This window comes from Carettochelys insculpta, chromosome 30 (genome assembly GCF_033958435.1).
Source record: "Carettochelys insculpta isolate YL-2023 chromosome 30, ASM3395843v1, whole genome shotgun sequence".
Lineage (NCBI taxonomy): Eukaryota > Metazoa > Chordata > Testudines > Carettochelyidae > Carettochelys > Carettochelys insculpta.
This window is the reverse complement of record NC_134166.1, coordinates 12,439,105-12,459,684: the sequence shown is the minus strand read 5'-3', so window position 1 is coordinate 12,459,684 and position 20,580 is coordinate 12,439,105. Positions and strand designations below refer to the sequence as shown.

Genomic DNA, 20,580 nt, shown 5'->3' with positions numbered 1-20,580 from the left:
TCCTTACATGCCTCAGGGCACAGAACTCAATTATTCCACACGTGGGTGGAAAAAGTTAGAGAGAACAGTGTAGGTGTGACGATTTCTCATGTATTGGGTGAGGGCTTGAGCCTGGGACATACTGTTCAAAAGGAACCTCTAAAACTAATCCCAGGCCGGGCTGCTTCCAGCTCCCTCTGCCAGGAGGTTTACATGAGCTAACTAGTCCTTCCATGCCTTTGGAAGAGCCATGAGCATGGATGGTGCATGTAACAAGCCAGTGCTGCCACCGACCTGCCACCAGACGGTGCTGGGGTTCTCCACCATCCTGAGAACCCCACCGCCTCCTCCACCCCCGAAGCTCCCCAGTCCTCACTGCGTCCCTCCTTTTGGGAACTGCGCAGTGAGGTGGTGGACTGAGGAGTCTCGACCGGGCACTGCTGGAATGGGCAGCTCAAAGGTGGGGGGTGATGAGTGGAAGGGGTGGAGACAGAAGGATTGCCTCCCCAAAGCAGAGTTCACCCGCTAACCCATGGCCACGAGGCTGATTAAAGGTTAGAAGCTTTAAAAGCTGTAGCAGTCAAAGAAGCAAACAGAATGCTAGGAATCATTGGAAAGGGGCTAGCGAATAAGACAGAGACTAACTTATTGCCTCTGTATAAATCCATGCTATGCCCTCATCTTGGATGCTGTGTACAGATGCGGTCGCCTCATCTCAAAAAAGATATCTTGGCATTGGAAAAGGTTCAGACAAGGGCAACAGAAATGAAGAGGGGTGTGGAACAGGTGCGTATGAAGAGAGGTTAAGAAGGCTGGGACTCTTCAGCTTAGACAAAAGCAGACTAAGGCGGGATATGACAGAGGTCTATAAAATCATGAGTGGTGTGGAGAAAGTGATGAAGGAAAAGCTATTTCCTTGTTCCTCTAACGTAAGAACTAGGGGTCACCCAATGAAATTAATGGGGAGCAGGTTTAAATCTAACAAAAGGGAGTTTTTCTTCACACAGTGCACAGTCGGCCCGGGGAACTCCTCGCCAGAGGCGGTTGTGAAGACCAAGACTTTAGCAGCCTTCAAAAAAGAACTAGATAAAACCATGGAGGTTAGGTTCATCCATGGTTATTAGCCAGGATAGGTAGGAATGGCGTCCCTGGCCTCTGTTGTCAGAGGTTAGAAATAGATGTCAGGAAAGGGATGGCTTTGGTAATTACCTGTTCACGCCCTCTGGAGCATCAGGCGTTGGCCTCAGTCAGAAGACAGGATGCTGGGCTAGATGACTTGTGGTCTGATCCAGAGCGGCCATTCTTATGTTCTAAACCTGCCATACAATGAGAGTCCAGGCGCACAGTCTGAGCCGCTTCACCCAGGACAGGTTCGGGCACGATATAATCCCTGGTTTTCAATATGTACCCAGGAAAGCTAATGCTTTAATAATGGGCTCTTTGATCTCCCGGAAGAGGAGCTAACCCCATCCGAGGGCCGGGACTTGAAGCCAGACAAACTGAGAAAGAAGGAGTGACATTCTGTCAGGGAGAGAAGGGACCCACTGGAGCGACTTCCCCAGGGAGTCCCACATGGACCGTTTTTAAATCACAGCTGGATGTTTCTCTCGCTAAAGGGTCGACTCTGGGAAGTATGTGGGGCCAGTTGTGACCCAGGAGGTCCAAGAATCACTGCTGGCCTCGAGAATTCTGCACAATAATTAACACTTCCCCTCCACCCCCGGAACGCAGTCCAGACGGAGCCGTTAGGCAGAAGACAAAATCCATTATTTTCATCTGAGACAAGTCGAGGAAACGTCCATTTTTTCCGCTCTGGGGAAAAAAGTGGCAAATTTTCTTTTTAAAAAGCTGATTAAATAACTCCATTTCCTTGCACTGATTTATACTTTCTTACTGGGAAAGATGAAAAAGTGAGAAAAAATGTTTGGAACACCCTTACCACTTTACTCCTGTTTTGCTTTTTTTGCTGGGAATAAGATTTTGTTCCATTTCCAGCTACTCAAATCCTCTCTCTCACACACACACAGACACACACACACACACACACACACACACAACCTGTTCCAGCGAAAAAAGATTCTGTTGAGATCAAACTCTTTCATGAGTTTTCAGTTTCCAAGGTAAAAAAGGGTTTGTTCCATTCAGAATTGTTCACAATTGTATTCTGTTTTTCAATAAAAAATGTTTTGTTGAGTTAGACTTTTTTTGTACTGTTTAATCTCATTTTTTCAGGAAAAAACATTTTGAGTAAAGTTTTTTCACTCTTTCCCCTGTTTTTCTGGTGAAAAAAAGACTCTGGCACAGTTGACATTTTTTACTTTTTTATCCCATTTTTCCAGTAAAAAATCCCCTCTCCTCCTTTTTTCCAGTGGAAAAAATATTGTCTCGCATTCAAAATCTTTCACTTTCATTGGGGTTTTTCAGGGACAACATATTCCAAAGAAAATTTTTCTTTTTCTTTTCTTTTTTCTTTTTTGAGGGGCAATTCCTCATTCCATATTTTGCTTTTTTCCTGTTTTATTTCCCAATAGAAAATGTGGTGCGGGGAGAGTTTTAAAGTTTCACTCTCAGAGAGACAGTGAAAGGAAAACGCCTCACGTATATTTTCTCTCAGATTTGAGATTTCTGGTGGGGAGTTGAGCTGGAAAGTGAAGAAAAAAAACTGGAAAAGCAAACGGCACCTTTATGAAGAGGTCAGTTTTGATCATTTTCATCAAAAACAGGAGGATTTATGTGAAAAATATCTCCAACAGAAATGCAAAAACAGCATTTTTCTTTCCAAGTTCTTAACGGAGGGAACCCCACTTGTGAGAGGAAGCGGGGGGAGGTGCAGGCACTGATGCTCCGGGTTTATTCTGGGGCCCCAGTCACAAGCGGTGGGGGGGCTCAGTTTTCCCACATGGTGGCCGTGAGCCAGTTGTAGTATTTGCAGACGTTCATGTACACGCTGGGTTTCAGGGTGGAGATACATGGCACGTCTCCCCAGGACACGACTCCCTGCAGCTTCCCGTCACACACCAGTGGGCCACCGGAGTCACCCTAAGGAACCCACAGCGGTCACAAAACAAGGACAGGCCCTGTGGGCCGGCAGGAGATGCCCCCTCGCCCACAGACCAGCCTCCGCACCGTCCCATCCCCCCAGTGACCCCCCTGAGACGCCCCCTCACCCCCAGACCAGCCTCCGCACCGTCCCATCCCCCCAGTGACCCCCCTGAGATGCCCCCTCACCCCCAGACCAGCCTCCGCACCGTCCCATCCCCCCAGTGACCCCCCTGAGATGCCCCCTTCCCCCAGACCAGCCTCTGCACCGTCCCATCCCTCCCAGCAGCCCCCTGAGATGCCCCCTCGCCCACTGACCAGCCCCTGCACCGTCCCATCCCCCCCAGCAACCCCCTGAGACGCCCCCTTGCCCACAGACCAGCCCCTGCACCATCCCATCCCCCCCAGCAACCCCCTGAGATGCCCCCTTGCCCCCAGACCAGCCCCTGCACCGTCCCATCCCCCCAGCAACCCCCTGAGACGCCCCCTCGCCCACAGACCAGACCCTGCACCATCCCATCCCCCCCAGCAACCCCCTGAGATGCCCCCTTGCCCCCAGACCAGCCCCTGCACCGTCCCATCCCCCCAGCAACCCCCTGAGACGCCCCCTCGCCCACAGACCAGCCCCTGCACCGTCCCATCCCCCCAGCAACCCCCTGAGACGCCCCCTCGCCCACAGACCAGCCCCTGCACCATTCCATCCCCCCCAGCAACCCCCTGAGACACCTCCTCACCCACAGACCAGCCCCTGCACCGTCCCATCCCCCCCAGCAACCCCCTGAGATGCCCCCTCACCCACAGACCAGCCTCTGCACCATCCCATCCCCCCCAGCAACCCCCTGAGATGCCCCCTCGCCCACAGATCAGCCCCTGCACCGTCCCATCCCCCCCAGCAACCTCCTGAGATGCCCCCTCGCCCACAGACCAGCCCCTGCACCGTCCCATCCCCCCCAGCAACCCCCTGAGATGCCCCCTCGCCCCCAGATCAGCCCCTGCACCGTCCCATCCCCCAGCAACCCCCTGAGACGCCCCCTCGCCCCCAGACCAGCCTCTGCACCTCCCCCTCCAGTAAGCCCCCCCAGAGATGCCCTAGCCCCTCCCAGCCCCCCCCTTTCACCTCGCAGGAATCCGTGCCCCCGCCCTCCAAGCCGGCACACAGCATGTTCCCGTTGACGTGCCCGGGGAAGGTGGCCGCGCACTCCTCCTCCGAGATGGTCAGCACCTTGGTGCAGTAGAGGATGATGGAGACGTTCTCTGAAGGAGACATGCGGCCAGTGAGCTCCGGGCGGGCTGGGCAGCTCCACTGGGGCCCATCGAGCCGGGATCCCGCAGCCGAGACGGACGGCGGGAGAACCAGGCCACGAGGGATGGGACGCGAGCAGCTGCCAGGAGAGAGTCAGGTGCTGCCCAGCTGATCAGCAGAGCGCCCCCAGTGTGTCTGGGGGTGGTGCACACCCAGACATGCCTCAGTGCACGGAACAAAACTTATTCCACCCACCGACGGGAAAAATTAGAGGCAGCCCCGGACGGGATCTGCCTCCGATCACAGCTCTTCCTGGGATGCCAGCACCCGGGGAGGTGGGGGTGTCTGGAGCTAGACACATAAACAGCTAGAGTGTTTGGGGGGACAAAGATGGGGATGGATAGACAGCCAGTCTCCCCTGTCACTCGCGGCCTCTCTGCCTCAGGCACTGGCCCAGGTTCCCTGGAGCGGCTGCTTTGGGGCTGGCAGCCTGGAACATCGCTCGGATCCCTCCAGCCCCTCTGATGCCCCCTGCCTTGGCTCCCCCATCCCCCCCCGCCAGCAGCTCCCCGACTCCCAAGGCTTCCCCACCCCCTGGGCCAGCCGCCCTACCCGGGGCGTTGATGGTGTTGCCCCAGCCCGAGACGGAACACTGCTTGCCGGGCGCCACGCAGTGGGAGGCCAGGCCCAGCGGCTGGACGTAGGCGTTGAGCTGGGCTGGCGTCTGCAGCTTGAGCAGCATGATGTCGTTGCTGTGGTTGGTGTAGTTGTAGCCGGGGTGGGTGATGATTTTGGACACGGCTTTGTACTGCTCGGTGCTCTCGTGGGTGTACAGGCTGTGCTTCCCCAGGCGCACGTGGATGGCACTGCAGGGGGCGGGGGAGCACAGAGCCGGGTGTGTGACGCCCATGCTGGCCGGAGCTCAGCTCTCCGGTGAACCGAGGTGGCGCCGCAAGCCCTCGGGGGTGGCGCTGCCAGGGCCTGTCGCCAGGCCAGTGCGGAGAGCGGCACTGAGCTGGAGCTGTACCCAGGCCTGCCCACAGCGGGGGCAATGGGGTGGTTGCCCGGGGCCCAGCCTCCTAAGGGGCCCTGGACCTCCAGGCCCGTGGAAGTGTGGGGACACTGTTGTGCCACTCCACGCGGCTGTGGTGGGCCCAGCGGCGCATCCATGGCGGTGCTAAAGGCAACTGTGCTTGGCCCCACCCCTTCTGCCCATGGCCCCGCCCCTTCTGCTCTTGACCCCCTTGGCCCTTTCCATCATTGACTCCGCCCCCTTCCGCCCTTGGACACACCCCTTCTCCCAAGGACATATTTCTTCCCTCAGCGCACAGCCAACCTGCGGAACTCCCTGCCCTGGGATGTTGTGAAGCCCAAGACTAGCACAGGGTCCCAAAAAGAACTAGAGAAGTTTAAGAAGGATGAGGCCCTCCATGGCTACAAGCCAGGCTGGGATGAGATCGTGTCCCCAGCCCGTCTGCCAGATGCTGGGAATGGGGGAAAGGCGATGAGTCGCTTGATGATTCCCTGCTCTGGTCATTCCCTCTGGGGCACCTGGCGTTGGCCACCATCAGAGGACAGGACACTGGTCTGAAGGGACCTTTGCTCTGCCTGAGTATGGCCATGGCCCAAACCCACCCACCCAGCACTGGGGCCCACCTACCCGGTATGGCAGTGGGCTGCTGTCAGGACCCATGTGTTGCTGATGAGGGTGGCCCCGCAGTTGTACCTGGAGCGGTCGAAGATGGCTGCCTGCCAGGGCTGGGAGTGGGGCTGGCACGGCTGCCCCCGGAGCTGCATGCTGGCCTGGGGTGCAACTGGAAAATACAACACAGACATCCTGGCAGCGGCATCTCCCCCAGAGCTCCCAGGCAGCATGGCGGACTAGTGCCGCTAGCCCCGCCCCTTCACCGAAGGCCCCGCCTAACGCACAGGTGCCCACACACGCCAGCACCCGGGTGCAGACATGCATGCTAACGCCCACACTCACCTGCAGCTCCCAGGAGCAGCACAATGTTCAGCACCTTCATGGAGCTGGAGGACGGAGCTGGGCGGAGCCGAGGGCTGCTGGCTCTGGGAGGGGAGATGGAAAGGGGGTGTCACTAGGGAAGTGGGATGGAGGGTGTGTCCACAGGCTCTGCCCACTGCCTCCGGCTGGGGGTTGGTGGCTGGCTCTGTTGGACTTCCTGGTGCCCAGCCTGGGGGAATTGCACTCAGCAGGGGGTGCCCAGTGACCATGGCTTGGACGGTCCTCGGCACATCCAGGGCGGGCCCGTAGACACTGGGAACTGAGCAGAGACACCTACCCGGCCATCCATCCTATACACATCCCTGCCTGCCTTCCTCCCTCCATCCAACCCTCCCACACGCACCCCTCCTTCCATTGCGCCCACCTCCAGTGGCGCTGTTTGGAATGGGGGGGCCTGTAAGGATGCGGTGCTTACACTCGTACAGACTGGCCCACCTGCCGGCTCAGCGCTCTGCAGACTGGCTATCACCCGCCGGGGGGATAATCTCATGCCTGTGTCTGCGTCCGCTTTGTACCGGGGGTTAGGGAGCCATGTATGTCCCTCTTTGTTACACGACTGGGGCTCTGCTTTGGGCCACACCCACAGGCAGGTTGGGGCTGCAGGGCCTTGCCTGCTGGATGGCTCACCAATGCTTCTCAGCTGTTCCCCTGGCCCACTGAGAGAACACCAGGGATACGGGCAAAGCTACTGACTGAGCTCTGAGGCTTCCAGGCCACATGCTGGGCCGCGTGCGTGGGGGACATAGCAAGTAGCAGCCACACGTCTGTAAAAAGCAGCTGCATCTTCTCCATTTGGTCTTCAGCCCAGCTTGGAGTCTCCATGGCCACCTCTGCCCTTGGGAGGAACCTGGCTACAAACCAGCTCGGAAGCAAGGACTGACTGGCCCATCCACACTAGGGCTGGGGCCGGAAACTTGTGGCCCAGCAAACTCTCTAAGACTGCAAGGAACCTAATGAACTCTAAAGGGAGGTGACTGATTCCCTGTTTAACATCTCCCAGACTGGGGCTGACCCTAAGCAACCAGAACAGTTTGTACAAAAGGCACAGAGCTTTTGTGTCGAAGGTAGCATAGCCTAATGGATGTGGGGCAGGCAGTGGTTGTTAGGGGACTCGGATTCTAGGCCTCTCTGCTAGGCTTCGTCTACACTAGCATTTCTTTTCAAAAGGGGCACGGTAATGAGTGAGATCGGAAGATGCTAACGAGGCGCTGCTATGAATATGCAACGGCTCATTAGCGTAATGGCAGCCATGGCGATTCCAAAGTACTGCTTTCGAATCATGCGCCGCCCATGTAGATGGGGACCTTTCGAAAGGAACCCCCAGTCTTCGAAAGCCCCTTATTCCTAAAACCAAACAGGAGTAAGGGGCTTTCGAAGACTGGGGGATCCTTTAGAAAGGTCCCCGTCTACACATGCAGCGCACGCTTATGCTAATGAGGCACTGCATGTTCATGGAAGCACCTCATTAGCATTTTCTGACCTCGCTCATTAAGAAGGGGCTAGCGTAGACGTAGCTCTAGTCATACACTCTTGTATGAGCCACCTCCCTTTAGGGTGGCTTGTTGCCCTAGAGAAATGGTTCTTAACCTTTACTGCAGCCTGCACCCCTTGGGGTCTCAAACTATGTTCTCGCTCCCCTTATCAAAAACTCAAACCCGGAGCTGCGGGGGCCCCGTACACTTTTAAATGCATATGAAATATCTGTAAAATGGTTTTATGTCATTACTCACCACAAATAATACTACAGCAGGCGTACAAAAATACGCAAGCAGTACCCAGAGATGTTGCAGCGTTTTTCTGCGGATGTAAACGGTAACCGATGCGCTACCAGTTAGTGGCTAACTGAATTCCAATAAAGCTGCTGTGCTGCCCCGTCACGACCTGCACATGCATCAAGAAACCCCACAAGGCGGCGGTACGCTGTATTTTGCAGCGAGATAATTTCACTACAATTAGCTGACAAACTTGAAAATAAAATTTTTGTTTGTCTGTTACGATGATGGTGAAAAATGTATAATGTTAATAAATACATCGGTTTGACGGACCAAAGCAGTTGTACTTCTGTGCTTGTGCTTAATTCGTGTTTTTAATGATTCACCTTCTAAAAAAATCTGGCATCTCTAGCAACCTCGCACGCCTCTGGGGGGGGCACATACCCCAGGTTAAGACCCACTAGCTTAGGGTTATGAATCCCCCTTATGCTACAAGGGGGCCATGGGTTCAAATCCAAAACAACCCCTTGCTTCAGTTCTGGCTATGTGTGTGGTGTTGTGGGCCTCCCTCGTATACAAAGGATGTGGCTGCCTTGGAAAGGGCCCAGCGTGGGACAACCAAAACTATCAGACGGGTGTAGCACATGGCCTGCGAGGAGAGGCTGAGGGATTTGGGGTTATTTAGTCTGCAGAAGCCTGAGGGGTGATTTGCTAGCAGCCTTCAGCTTCCTGAAGGAGGTTCAAGAGAGGCTGTTCTCAGAAGTGATGGATGGCAGAACAAGAAACAATGGGCTCAAGTTGTGATGGAAGAGGTGGAGGTTGGATATTAGGAAAAACTATTTCCACAGGTGGGTGGTGAAGCACTGGAATGCGTTAGTTAGAGAGCTGGTGGATTCTCCATCCCTAGAGGTTTTTAAGTCCCGGCGTGCCAAAGCCCTGGCTGGGATGATTGAGTAGGGGTTGGTCCTGCTTTAGGCAGGGGGCTGAAGTAGATGGCCCCCTGAGGTCCGTTCCAGCCCTAGGGTTCTATTAAAAACTTCTCACTGTGCTGGCTGGGAGCCAGGAGTTGGCCTGCATTAGAGGGGGCTGTGGGATTTCTTCTTTCTCACTGGGATGTCTCAATAACCAGCACAAGAGATTGAGAGCCCACTCTGGGGAGTCTAACGGCAGCATCACCCATCCGAGCGAGGAGTTTCTGCTTAACCCGTTGTAGCCAGTCTCGATTGTGGTGTTTCCAGTGAGGGGTGCCCCAGGCACCCCCGGTCACACTTGCATCCCGTATAGACCTCTCCCTGCCTCCCACCCCCTCTCTCCCCCCATGCCAACGGGCAGACAGAGGAGGCCTGTGGGGAAGTTAAGATGTTTTTATCTAACCCAAGCCACACCCCAGAGCCCCCCCCCACCCACTCTCAGGCCCGTCTACCATCTCAGCTAGATGGGACCCACGCAGAGAGACACTGAGTGAGCAAAGTGGGGGGTGGGCCCCCTTGGGGGGGGTCATGACATTTTGTAAGGGGGGTGCAGCACAACCAGCAGCTGGGTCTCAGGCTCATCCATCTCGTTACACATGTTGACCCACGTTCCTGGTTTTACGTCTGTGTATTTGCGTTTACAGACTGATCAATGACGTTTTCACATGCTACAGACTTATTTTCTTACACCTGCTGAAAGGGTTTGGGGGCTTTTCACATAGAATCCTAGAATCCCAGGGCTGGAAGGGACCACAGGAGACCCTCGAGTCCAGCCCAGCACATAACCGACGTTTCTGGTTCCAATGACATTAGACAGGTCAGGGCCGGGGGGCGCTGCTAACTGCAGGGATGAAGAGTGGGGCCCCACATAAAAAGTTTGCTCACTCTCTCCTCCAGCATGACTTAAAAGACAGATGCTGCATGGCAGATTTCACTTTCCCCTGTCCATGGTCTCTGCTTCTCTGAGTCAGCCAGGGCAGGGTGTGTGTGGGGATAGATAGATAGGTAGATAGATAGACAGATAGGGTGGACAGGGATATGTGGATAGATAGAGGGGGCAGAGAAGAAAGGATAGACAGACAATTGCAGCCCTGCACACAGTTCTCCAAGGAGCTGACAGCTGGCTATAAATAACTGATGAGAGTTCCCAGCATTTGCCCCCCAGTCCCAGGGTTCTGGAGGTGTCAGATCTGGGACTGCCCCCACCGCCTCCCCAAAATCCCCACTCCCGGCTCAGACCCTAGGAATTCATGGCCCACCTGGCATCCATACACCCGGCTCCCTGTGGCCTAAGCCAGTGAACCCAGCCCAGCCTGGCGACATCCCCGGTCCCACTCACCTGGAAGCCATACCTGGCCAGGGCTCAGCACCATCCACTCAGCTCCACAGAATGCCAACACTGGCCCTCTCGGGCCTCCCGCCCCTCTGCTTTTAACCACCCACCCAGCTGCCCTGCGGGGCCAGGCCGCATTTACAGAGCGCCAGACGCCAGCTGGCCTCCCCACCCCTGCATAACTAGGAGGCGGCTCACTCTAATTGGCATGGCAGCTAGTCTTACTAACAAAGCTTCACAGCGCTGTGCCCCAGCCTCAGCCGCAACGTACCCTGGGTGCCAACACCGGCCAGGCTAATGTGCCCAGAATAACCAGCGGATACCCCGCTATGTACCAGCCCTGAAACTCACCCTTTCAGGCCCCAGGGTGTGCTCTGGCACAGCAGAGAGCACAGGGGTCTGCCTGGGAATTCCCAGCAGGAGGTCCCCCTGCGCACCCCACCCCTGCCTCCAGCTGTTCTCTGGGGCTGCTCCTTGGGGTTCACAGGCAAAGCAGCCTCTGGCTCTAGGTGCTGGGGATGGGAAGGGGATCTTGGAAATGGACCATGAGTGTTATCCCCACAGTAACCCTGCCTGGGTCTGCCCCAAGGCTAACCTCGGTCCTACAGCCCCCTACCCCGGGTTTGCCTGGGCATGAGAGCTCTGGGCCCAAGGAGTCACTTGCCTGGGGGCTTTCCAGTAGTGGCAGACCCTCCCCTTCCTTGAACTAAGGTCAAAGGAGGGGAACGAGTTATTGGGAGTGAATTCAAGCCTGGCTGTGGAGGCAGCTGGATGTAGAGCCTATGTGACCCGGAGCTCAGCTGAGGCAGGGCTGGCTGAGGCTGAGCAGCACCTGGCACAACTGAGTCTCGATCCCAGCAGGAGCAGGGCCTGGCACAAGGGGGCCCCGATCCCAGCTGGAGCAGGGCCTGTCTCTGGCTGGGGCAAGGCCTGGCACAGGGCTGTTTTCCAAAAGCAGCTGAATGATTTATAAGCCACATTTCTTGGGGCAACGCCCTGACCCTAAGTAGCTCAACGGGTTTGTCTGGCAGAGCTGGACACCATGGGGCCTAATTCCCCTGGGACATCGATTACTCCCGTGCTCAGGTCTCCAGGGCTCTGCCCCCTTGGGAAAATGGGGGGACTGGTGGCCCCGCCCACCTAGAGAGAACCCTTTGCAACCTGCTTTCAGGGAGCTTAGGCTGGTGCACCTGGTAGCATCATTCTGGCATCTGCTGCCACCTAGTGCCCTGACCCGGACAGCACCGGGTTCCCCAAATCTTTTCAAAAACAAGAAGTCCTGTGGCACCTCATAGACTCACAGATATTTTGGAGCACAAGCTTTGGTGGGTAAAGTCCCACTGCTGAGCCAAATCTTTCCATGAATTCCACAATGTTTAGCTCAAAGAGGGATTAAAGAGACAAAATCACGAACATTTTCCCCAGCCGGGAAAGCCCAACACTGGTTTCGTTTCTAGCCCACAGACCTTCTTTTAGCTACAACAGATCAGGAAAGGGATCTTGGAGTTATAGTGGATAGTTCTCTGAAGACATCCACGCAGTGTGCAGCGGCAGTCAGTAAAGCAAATAGGATGTTAGGAATTATTAAAAAAGGGATAGATAATAAGACAAAATATATCATACTTCCCCTATATAAAACTATGGTACGCCCACATCTTGAGTACTGCGTGCAGATGTGGTCTCCTCACCTCAAAAAAAGATATATCGGCATTAGAAAAGGTTCAGAAAAGGGCGACTAAGATGATTAGGGGTTTGGAACGGGTCCCATATGGGGAGAGGCTAGAGAGACTGGGACTTTTCAGTCTGGAAAAGAGGCGATTGAGGGGCGATATGATAGAGGTATATAAAATCATGAATGGTGTGGAGAAAGTGAATATAGAAAAATTATTTACCTTTTCCCATAATACAAGAACTAGGGGACACCAAATGAAATTGATGGGTAGTAGGTTCAAAACTAATAAAAGGAAATTTTTCTTCACACAGCGCACAGTCAACCTGTGGAACTCCTTGCCGGAGGAGGCTGTGAAGGCCAGGACTCTATTAGGGTTTAAAAAACAGCTTGATAAATTTTTGCAGGTTAGGTCCATAAATGGCTATTAGCCAGGGGTAAAGTATGGTGCCCCAGCCTTCAGTACAAGGGCAGGAGATGGATGGCAGGAGATAAATCACTTGATCATTGTCTTCTGTTCTCCTTCTCTGGGGCACCTGGCATTGGCCACTGTCGGCAGACAGGATACTGGGCTGAATGGACCTTTGGTCTGACCCAGTATGGCCATTCTTATGTTCTTATGTTCTCCACCTGGGTCATCCCCAAAGGATTTGTTTCGCTTGGGGGGGGGGCTCTTACCCTTTTTGCCTGGCTAAGCCTCTAAGGAAGTGGCTAAGTTCACAGAGAACAGGTCCTTCAATGGCTCGAGCCAGGCCAGGCAGGGTGGTGTCCCTGGCCTCTGTAACCCACACACCTGTGTGTTGTTAACTAGCCCATGTAGTGGTACCTAGACCACTCCACAGAAGTGGAGTGTGTCCTCTACAGACCAAGCTGAGAGCCCGCTGGCCTTTAGTTCAGGCTGTAGAGGTGCCTGTACTAAACTTCCCAGGTTCAAGGCTGCCTGTGGGTAGTTACACTGGGGACGGGGACGGGGGTTACTTGATGATTACCTCTTCAGTTCACTTCCTCTGGGGCTCCTAGTATTGGCCACTGCATGTAGAGCCTATGGGACCCAGAGCTCAGCTGAGGCAAGGCTGGCTGAGGCTGAGTAGCACCTGGCACAAGAGGGCCCCGATCCCAGCCAGAGCAGGGCCTGTCTCTGGCTAGGGCAGGGCAGCGCAGGGTCTGGCACAAGGGGGCCCCGATCCCAGCCAGAGCAGGACCTGTCTCAGGACACTGGGCTAGATGGATCTTTGGTCTGCCCCAGTCTGGCTGCTGTTAATGAGCCCTACAAAACACCAGCTCAAACCAGAAAAAAAACAGCATGTGTTGCATTTTAAAATGTCACAGTGCAAAATTGCCCCCCACCCAACATTTTTTGCAGGACTGGAGATGCCTGCAAAACACACACACACACACACACACACTTTTACAAAGTTGCAATTCAAATAACCATTTTGTCCATAAAGCCCCAGTTATCTGGAGCCATGACCGATTGTTAAGGTGACTGATGTCACACACAGCTGTGGAAATAACTGTTTGTGTTTTTGGAGAGCTGACCTAGAAGATTCATTTCACCAGCAGGGTGGTGGGTTACCTGAAGAGGTGGTGGAATCTCCATCCCCAGAGGTTTTAAGTCCCAGCTTGACAAAGCCCTGGCAGAGATGGTTTAGTTGGGGTTGATCCTGCTTGAAGCAGGGGGCTGGACTCGACGGCCTCCTGGCTCCCTTCCAGTCCTGGGATTCTAAGATTCTATGTTAAGACCAGATCCCAGTTGACACAAAGATGACGCCTTTCTGCATTTGTCAGGATTTTCTTTCATTTTCAGGTCTTTAATTAAAAGAGCAGTAAAATTTGAAACAAAACAATGTTTCAATCAAAAAAGCCCCAAAATGTTGGCAACAACCAGATGAAACCTTTTTTTCTTTTAATTTCTTTTTCACAGCCCAGGGGCGGGGGGGAGGCGGATCATTGTGGGGCCGGGAAGAGATAAGAGCTGGTGAATCTAAGGCAAACTTCTCCCTGCATCCGCCTGGAACAGTTAAGGGAATGGAGAACATGGGGCCACATAGGGGCGCTAGATCCCAAGGAATAAAAACCAAAGGGGTTTATTGCCTGGGCTGTGGCCAGGCCAAGGGCCAGCAGCCCCCGGGGGGGAATGTGGGAGAGCCTGGAAGGAGGGGTCAGGCTCACTGCAGACTCAGGCTGGTCTCACTGTGCAGGTTACGCTCTGGGCATGTTTGGCAGATTGGCTCTGCGTCCGTCATTATAGCTGCCAGCTCGCTGCTAGGGCAGTGCAGGGAGACGCACAGCCAGAGACAAGCCCTGCCCTGGCTGGGATCGGGGCCTCCTTGCACCAGGCATTGCCCAGACCCAGCCAGAGACAGGCCCTACCCTGGCTGGGCTCAGGGCTCCATTGTGCCGGGCGCTGCAAAGACCCTCAGTCCAGCCATCTGCCCCACAGCTTGTCTGCACATACACAGAGTGGAGCCTGCTGAGGCCCCCAAAAGGGTGGAGAGTCACCCAGGGCTATCCAGCAGGTCACAGTGGGGCCAGGCCAATGCGGGTCACAATGGGGCTTAAACTGCACCAGCCTGGCCCTGCCCCTCGGCTGCAGAAACATCCCCCACTCCCTGCGCCCCTGCTGACCACTGCCCTGCACTGAGTACCCTCCCTGCCGTGGTGAGGGGCTGCACTAGCCAGGCTGGGGGAAGGGGTGAGCAGATTTGAGAGCAGAGGGGTTGTGGGGAGGGGACGGCAGGTCCCGGTGGCCTAAGGGGTCGCTGGGGTCAGGGTGGTGCTGACTGGGGGGTTGGGGGCGCAGGGCAGGTGTGGGGGCAGTTAGGTTACAGAGGATGGGGTGTATTTGGGGACACAGTTGAGGTCTGTGGGGGGCATTACGTTTGGGGTGGTGGCTGGGGGAGGGTTCAGAAGTTGGGGAGAATGTGGGGCTGGGTTTATCGGGGAGAGACTTTGGGGTGGCGGTGTCAGGGTCACTGCTGAGGTTGCAGAGGTCGGGGCTCAGGCTTTGGGGTCGGTAGCTGGGGGTCACAGGGCTGTGGGGGGTCAAGGGTTGGGAGCATGGTAGGGATTCTGGGGGGAGGGGTGGACCAGGCACTGCCAAGATCCAGTCAGAGACAGGCCCTGCCCCAGCTGGGATCAGGACCCCATTGTGCCAGGCACTGCCCAGACACCCAGTCCAGCCATCTGCCCCATAGCTTGTCCCCTGAGGGCAGTAGGGGTTTGGGGTTACGACTGGCATTGGGGCCAGTGTGCAGGAAGAGGTTTGGGGATCACAGGTGGCTCGGGGGGGGTGGGAGTTTGGGCATCACTGCTGGCACTGGGGGTCGTCTGGGGGTGGGGGGGGGTTGGGGTCACAGCTGGCACTGGGGCAGTCTGGGGGTGGGGGGGTTTGGGGTCACAGCTGGCACTGGGGCAGTCTGGGGGTGTGGGGGTTGGGGGCCACTGTGGGCACTGGGGGGTGGGAAGGGATCTGGGTGGGCACCGGGGCTCTCATAGACCTGGGTGGGGTGTGACTTTGCCCCTGCTCCCCTCAGCCCCATGGACCCCGGAGATCCCCCCTCCCTGCTGTGGGACACAGACAGCGCCAGCTCCGGCAGCGTGGAGGGCCGAACATGGGGGGCCGGGGCCGGGGCCGGGGCCGGCCCGATGGGGGCCAGCAGCCTGCACTGCAGCCTGGAGGAGCTGTTGGCCCAACGGGAGTTGGGGGGACTCCGAGAGGCTAAGCCAAGGGGCAGCCGCTCCTGCCGGCGCCCAGCACTGAGCCCCCCGGGCCCCGAGGGCAGCGACGGTGACACCTCCGACAGTGGGGCCGAGTCGCCCGTCTGCATGGAGCCCCCGCGGGCGCCCGTCGTCTGCCAGCACCTCGCAGGCGCCGCCACCGCGCAGGTCAGGAGCAGGGCCTCCAGGAGGGGTGCTGGGGGCACTGGGGCCTCAGTGGGTTCGAGGGATCGAGAGCCTTGGCTTCAGGGCAGGGCACTGGGCTGGGGGGCACCGGCTTTAAGGGGCTTTTTGGTCTGTGCCCAGCCAGGGGGCTTAGTCTAGGGGTCTCCAATCTTTGTCCAGTTTGGGGGCTGCAAGGGGAGTCTCTGGTCTGTGCCCAGGCTGGGATTGGGGGGTCTCTGGTCTGTGCCCAGCTGGGGGGGTGGGATGGGGGGTCTCTGGTCTGTGCTCAGCCGGGGGGGGCTGGGATTGGGGGGGAACTCTGATGTGTGCTGAGCTGGGGGGTGCTGGGATTGGGGGTCTCTAGTCTGTGCCCAGCTAGGAGAGGTGGGATGGGGGGTCTCTGGTCTGTGCCCAGCTGGGGGGGCTGGGATTGGGGGTCTCTGGTCTGTTCCAAGCAGGGGGGCTGGGATTGAGGGTCTCTGGTCTGTACCCAGCTGGGAGGGGTGAGATTGGGGATCTCTGGTCTGTGCCCAGCTGGGGGGGCTGGGATTGGGGGTCTCTGGTCTGTTCCAAGCGGGGGGGGCTGGGATTGGGCATCTCTCAGTCAGTTCCCAGCTCTGCCCTCTGTCCCCAGCTGTGGTGGGTTTCCCCCCGTGGGAGTGACTGGGTGTCTCTCTATGAGCTGCGCCTCCAGGAGCCCAGTGGGACCTGCAGCCAGTGGTTCTGTGCCCAGGCACCCGAGCGGCTTCAGAACCTGAGTCCTGGCACCCAGTACCGGATCCGCGTGCGGGCGCTCAACGCAGCAGGGCCAGGGCCTTGGAGCCCCCCTTACACTGTGAGTGAGGGTGGGGCAACAGGACCTGGGGGCTGAGTGTGAGGGGTGGCAGCTGGATGCAATGGAGAGATGTGGGTCTGGGAGCAAGGGAGGCTAGACGCATAAGGAGTGAGTGCACTGGGGAAGCTGGGAGCAGTGGAGGAGAGGAACTGGGTGCACTGGATGAGCTGAGTGCAGTGAGGGATGGGTGCACTGGAGGTGCTGGGTATAGTGAGGAGTAAGGGATGGGTGCAGAGGAGGGGCTGGGTGCAGTGGGGATAGGGAATGGGTGCAGTGGAGGGGCTGGGTGCAGTGAGGGATGGGGATGGGTGCATGGGAGAGGCTGGATGCAGTGGAGGGACTGAGTGCAGTGGGGATAGGGGATGGGTGCACTGGCAGAGGTCGGGTGCATTAGAGGGATGTAGGGCTGGGGACACAGAGGAGGTTGGCTGCATGGGGGTTGGGGGTCCTGAGAGGAGCTGGGTGCTCCAGCTCAGCCCCTCGGGGTGCTCCCCCCTCCCTTGACCCATTCCTCTCCACTGCAGTTCGCCACAGTGCCTGGCAGCAAGGAAGCCATCCCCGTTATGGTCACCGTGCGACGGTGCCTGGCTCCCCGCAGGAAAATGGTCTATTTACCCGGGCCCTAGCCGGGCTACAAGGGGGATGAAGACATGAAAATAAAATGGAGGCCTCTGTCTTACTGCTGCATCCCAGCCTTGCAAACCAAGACACCCCCAACCCTCTTTGTGCCCAGCCCTGATGTCACCTGCTGTCCTACACAGGGAACCAGCCATGGGGTAGCCCCAACCCCCAGCCATTTCTACTGGGGTCTGCCAACCAGCCCTGGGCACCCAAATGCCCTCTATAGCACCCACCCATGGGGGCACCTCCCCCAGGGCAGCAGGCAGAGGAGACCAGGCAATGGAATCAGGTGCAGCTTAGCTCCACGCTTAGGGCAGGGGTAGATTCTTGATTCCTGGAAGAGTAGGATTGCAGTGTGTGATGGGAGCAGGGATAACTAACTGCAAGGCATGGCGGGAGCAGGATGGGGGAACGTCAGTGCATTATGGGAGCTGCACAATGAGCGCAGGATGAAGTTCATGTAATGCACGATGGGACAAGCCCCAATAATCGCAATGCATGATGGGAGCAGGCTAGAGGAGCCTGGAATCTGCTCTGGGGCTTACAGCAGGTGCAAGGAGCGGCCCCCTCCTGGAAACCTGGAGATTTGCCTTGTACAGAGCCCATTTCCCACAACGCAACTGGGTCCAGCTGACCTTGGCCTTCCCCTACAGAGACCATTGGGCAGCAGGGAACATCCTGGACAGTCAGTAGCCCAGTGGCTCCCAGAGCCCATGGGAAGGTAGTACAATCAGTCACTCCATTGCTTCTGGATGGAGGGGACCAGTCAGTCCTGCACTCTGCCGTCCTCTGCCTCCCAGGCCGGAGAACTTCCCCTTCCACTCCTGGGGTGACCCACCCCCAGTACAGGTTGGAGTGAAGCATCTTCCAGCAGGGCCCTCGCCCTGGACTGAGACGCATCAGGGTCACAGGGCCTGTCCCTGCCCTGCCGAACTCACCTGCCCTGGGGAGAACGGGTCTCTGATTTCTAACCGTCTCTTTGCAGGAAAGCAAAGGGGCTTTGTCGGGGGTGGGGGGGATGCGCATTGGTGGGGTGATGCTGGTTTATACGGGGCGCTGGGAGCTCACTGTGAACTGACAGCCAGGAAGTGGGCTGAAGGGAGCCTGGCACATCTCCAGGGCTCGGAGAGGTTATACGGGGCTAGGTGGAGGGACAGGGCTCTGCCTGGCTGGGCTCCAGCAAGCTCTAACCCTGACCCACACCTGCTGTGTCCTGCTGAGGACCCCATGATCACAGGGGGTGAGGGGGGAGTTGAGCAGTGATTGACCCAAAGAGGCCCCGATGGCTGTCTGGGAACCAAGTGCTGACAACCTCAGCTCAGCCAGCACCAGAATTCAATGGTAGATGCTGCCCCACACAAGCTGGGCTACAGCCCCCCCCCAGGTGCAGTGCAGACTGCCAGGGTCCTGGCCTCTTTACTTCAGGCATGCTGGGTGCACTGGAGGAGCTAAGTGGCCCCCAGGGAAACCTGCCCCTGATTCCCAGGAGACCAGCCCCAGGCAAGCTAAGCCCACAGGCTGGGATCTACTGACCACTGCTCCATGCTCACTGGGAAGACTTCAGGGGCCGGCAAACTCTGAGCAACTGCCAGTGGCACCTGCTCCCACCCCTCGTGACAGGCAACTCATGGAAGTCCCTGCCAGAGGGTGTTGTGAAGGCCCAGGCTATAACGGGGTTCAAAAGGAGCTAGATGGATTCTCTAATACATGGAGATAACTTATCTCATAGAGCCAGAACAGACCTCCAGAGGCCATGAAGTCCAGCCCCCTGTGCTCACAGCAGGACCCATCACCCTCCCTGCCAATTTTTTTTGTTTTAATCTATTTGCCCCAGACTCCTAAACAGCCCCCCTAAGGGCTGAGCTCACAGGCCTGGGCTTACAAAGACCAATACACAAACCACAGGGCTATCCCTCCTCTGGCTCATGGAAGACCTGTCTATGGCTGGCTCTTAGCCAGGGGTGGTGCCCCCAGCCTGTTTGCCAGATGTTGCAAACAGAGCACAGGAAGAATCATGATGATTCCCTGGTCCGGTCCTTCCCTCTGGGGCACCTGGCATTGGACAAGGCTAGGCTAGCTGGACCTTTGGTCTTAACCAGGGTGGCTATGGCTCAGCACTGCCAGGCCTGGGGACCACTGTCCTCCCTCTACCCCATCCCCAAAGGGTGCCCTTGCTGTATCTCCAAAGATAGCTAGGACTCCAGCTTCCAGCAGTGGCTGCAGGGACACAGGGACACGCCCGGCTGGTGGGCGGGGGAGGAGAATATGCCCCAGAGGAAGGTGTTTTTTTTTTGGCATGGTGCCACATCAGACATCTATCTCAGGTGTACCACTCCCCCGTTCTTCTCTCCGCACCGGACACTTTTGCTAGACTACATCTCTCATGATGCTCCATTGTCCCACTGCCTTGTCCCCTGCAATGCTCCAGTGATTCGCTGGCATTGATTTTGGAGAGGGAGCCTGGCCGGGCGGGAAGCGGGCTGTGGCAAGTATAGAAAGACACCAACCACAAGCGTGGCGATCTTTCATTTCCCTTTGGACACCATGAGCGTAGACTTCGCTGAGACTGGAGTCATAAGCCAAACTACCACTCCCAGGATGCAATGTTCTTGACCAGCTCAACCACAGTGCACCATGGGAGTCACAATTCACCCGCCTCACATCTCTCCCCCCCAGTGATCTGGGTTTCGTCAGACTGTCTCCCACGAGGTGCCTCGTGCTCAGTCTCTGCCCTCTCGAATGTAGTGCCTCAGCAGAGAAATTCTGCCAACGGCAAGGGTGTCTCCCAGGAGAATGGGGAGCTGAGCTATGCAACCTGTATCTCCCATAATACACCACTCACCTGTGCTCAGCCCCGCTGTGCATGATGGGATTGCTAATCCAGGTGCCTTGCTCTGTCGGGATCCTCCCCACATTTTCCATAATCTAGGCCAGGGTGGGCCACCTGCAGCCCACTGGGACACCACCTGCCGACCTCCAGGGCTGCCCCCCACCCAATGCCTCTCACGCACTGGGGCATCAGAGCCTCACACTTCCCACACCTCCCCCTCTCTCCAAGAGCGGGAACACTGTGGATCAGCTGTTTGCACTACTCCAGGTCTGGGAGGAAAGGCAGGAGGGGAAGGAGCAGGGGGAGAGCACAAACCAGTCAATTCAAGTGCTCTGAAAGTGCTGGGGGGGAGGAGCAGGTAAGTGCACGAGATCACCAGCACTTTGCACAAGAGCCCATGGAAGGGCACAAGTGAGGGGAGAATGCGGGGGTCACTA

At 56.9% G+C, this 20,580-nt stretch overlaps 1 protein-coding gene across 1 annotated transcript; it reads right to left on the bottom strand.

Annotated features, from left to right (window-relative positions):
- Positions 1–2,322: 2,322 nt before the first annotated feature.
- LOC142003674 (kallikrein-15-like) lies at positions 2,323–10,375 on the bottom strand. Its single transcript, XM_074980815.1, has 6 exons — positions 10,310–10,375; positions 6,249–6,331; positions 5,922–6,075; positions 4,874–5,127; positions 4,136–4,272; positions 2,323–3,018 (listed from the first exon to the last, which is right to left on the bottom strand). The coding sequence occupies exons 1-6, from the start codon at positions 10,318–10,320 to the stop codon at positions 2,866–2,868; spliced, it is 792 nt and encodes a 263-aa protein (XP_074836916.1). The 5' UTR covers positions 10,321–10,375; the 3' UTR covers positions 2,323–2,865.
- Between the last annotated feature and the right edge of the window lie 10,205 nt (positions 10,376–20,580).

Bases quoted from the DNA above. Each gene is read 5' to 3' on its own strand.
- LOC142003674 (XM_074980815.1), bottom strand. The intron at 4,273-4,873 runs GTAGGGCGGCTG...TGTCTCCTTCAG, and splicing joins CAACACCATCAACGCCCCGG to AGAACGTCTCCATCATCCTC. The intron at 3,019-4,135 runs GTGAAAGGGGGG...TGGGTTCCTTAG, and splicing joins GGGGCACGGATTCCTGCGAG to GGTGACTCCGGTGGCCCACT.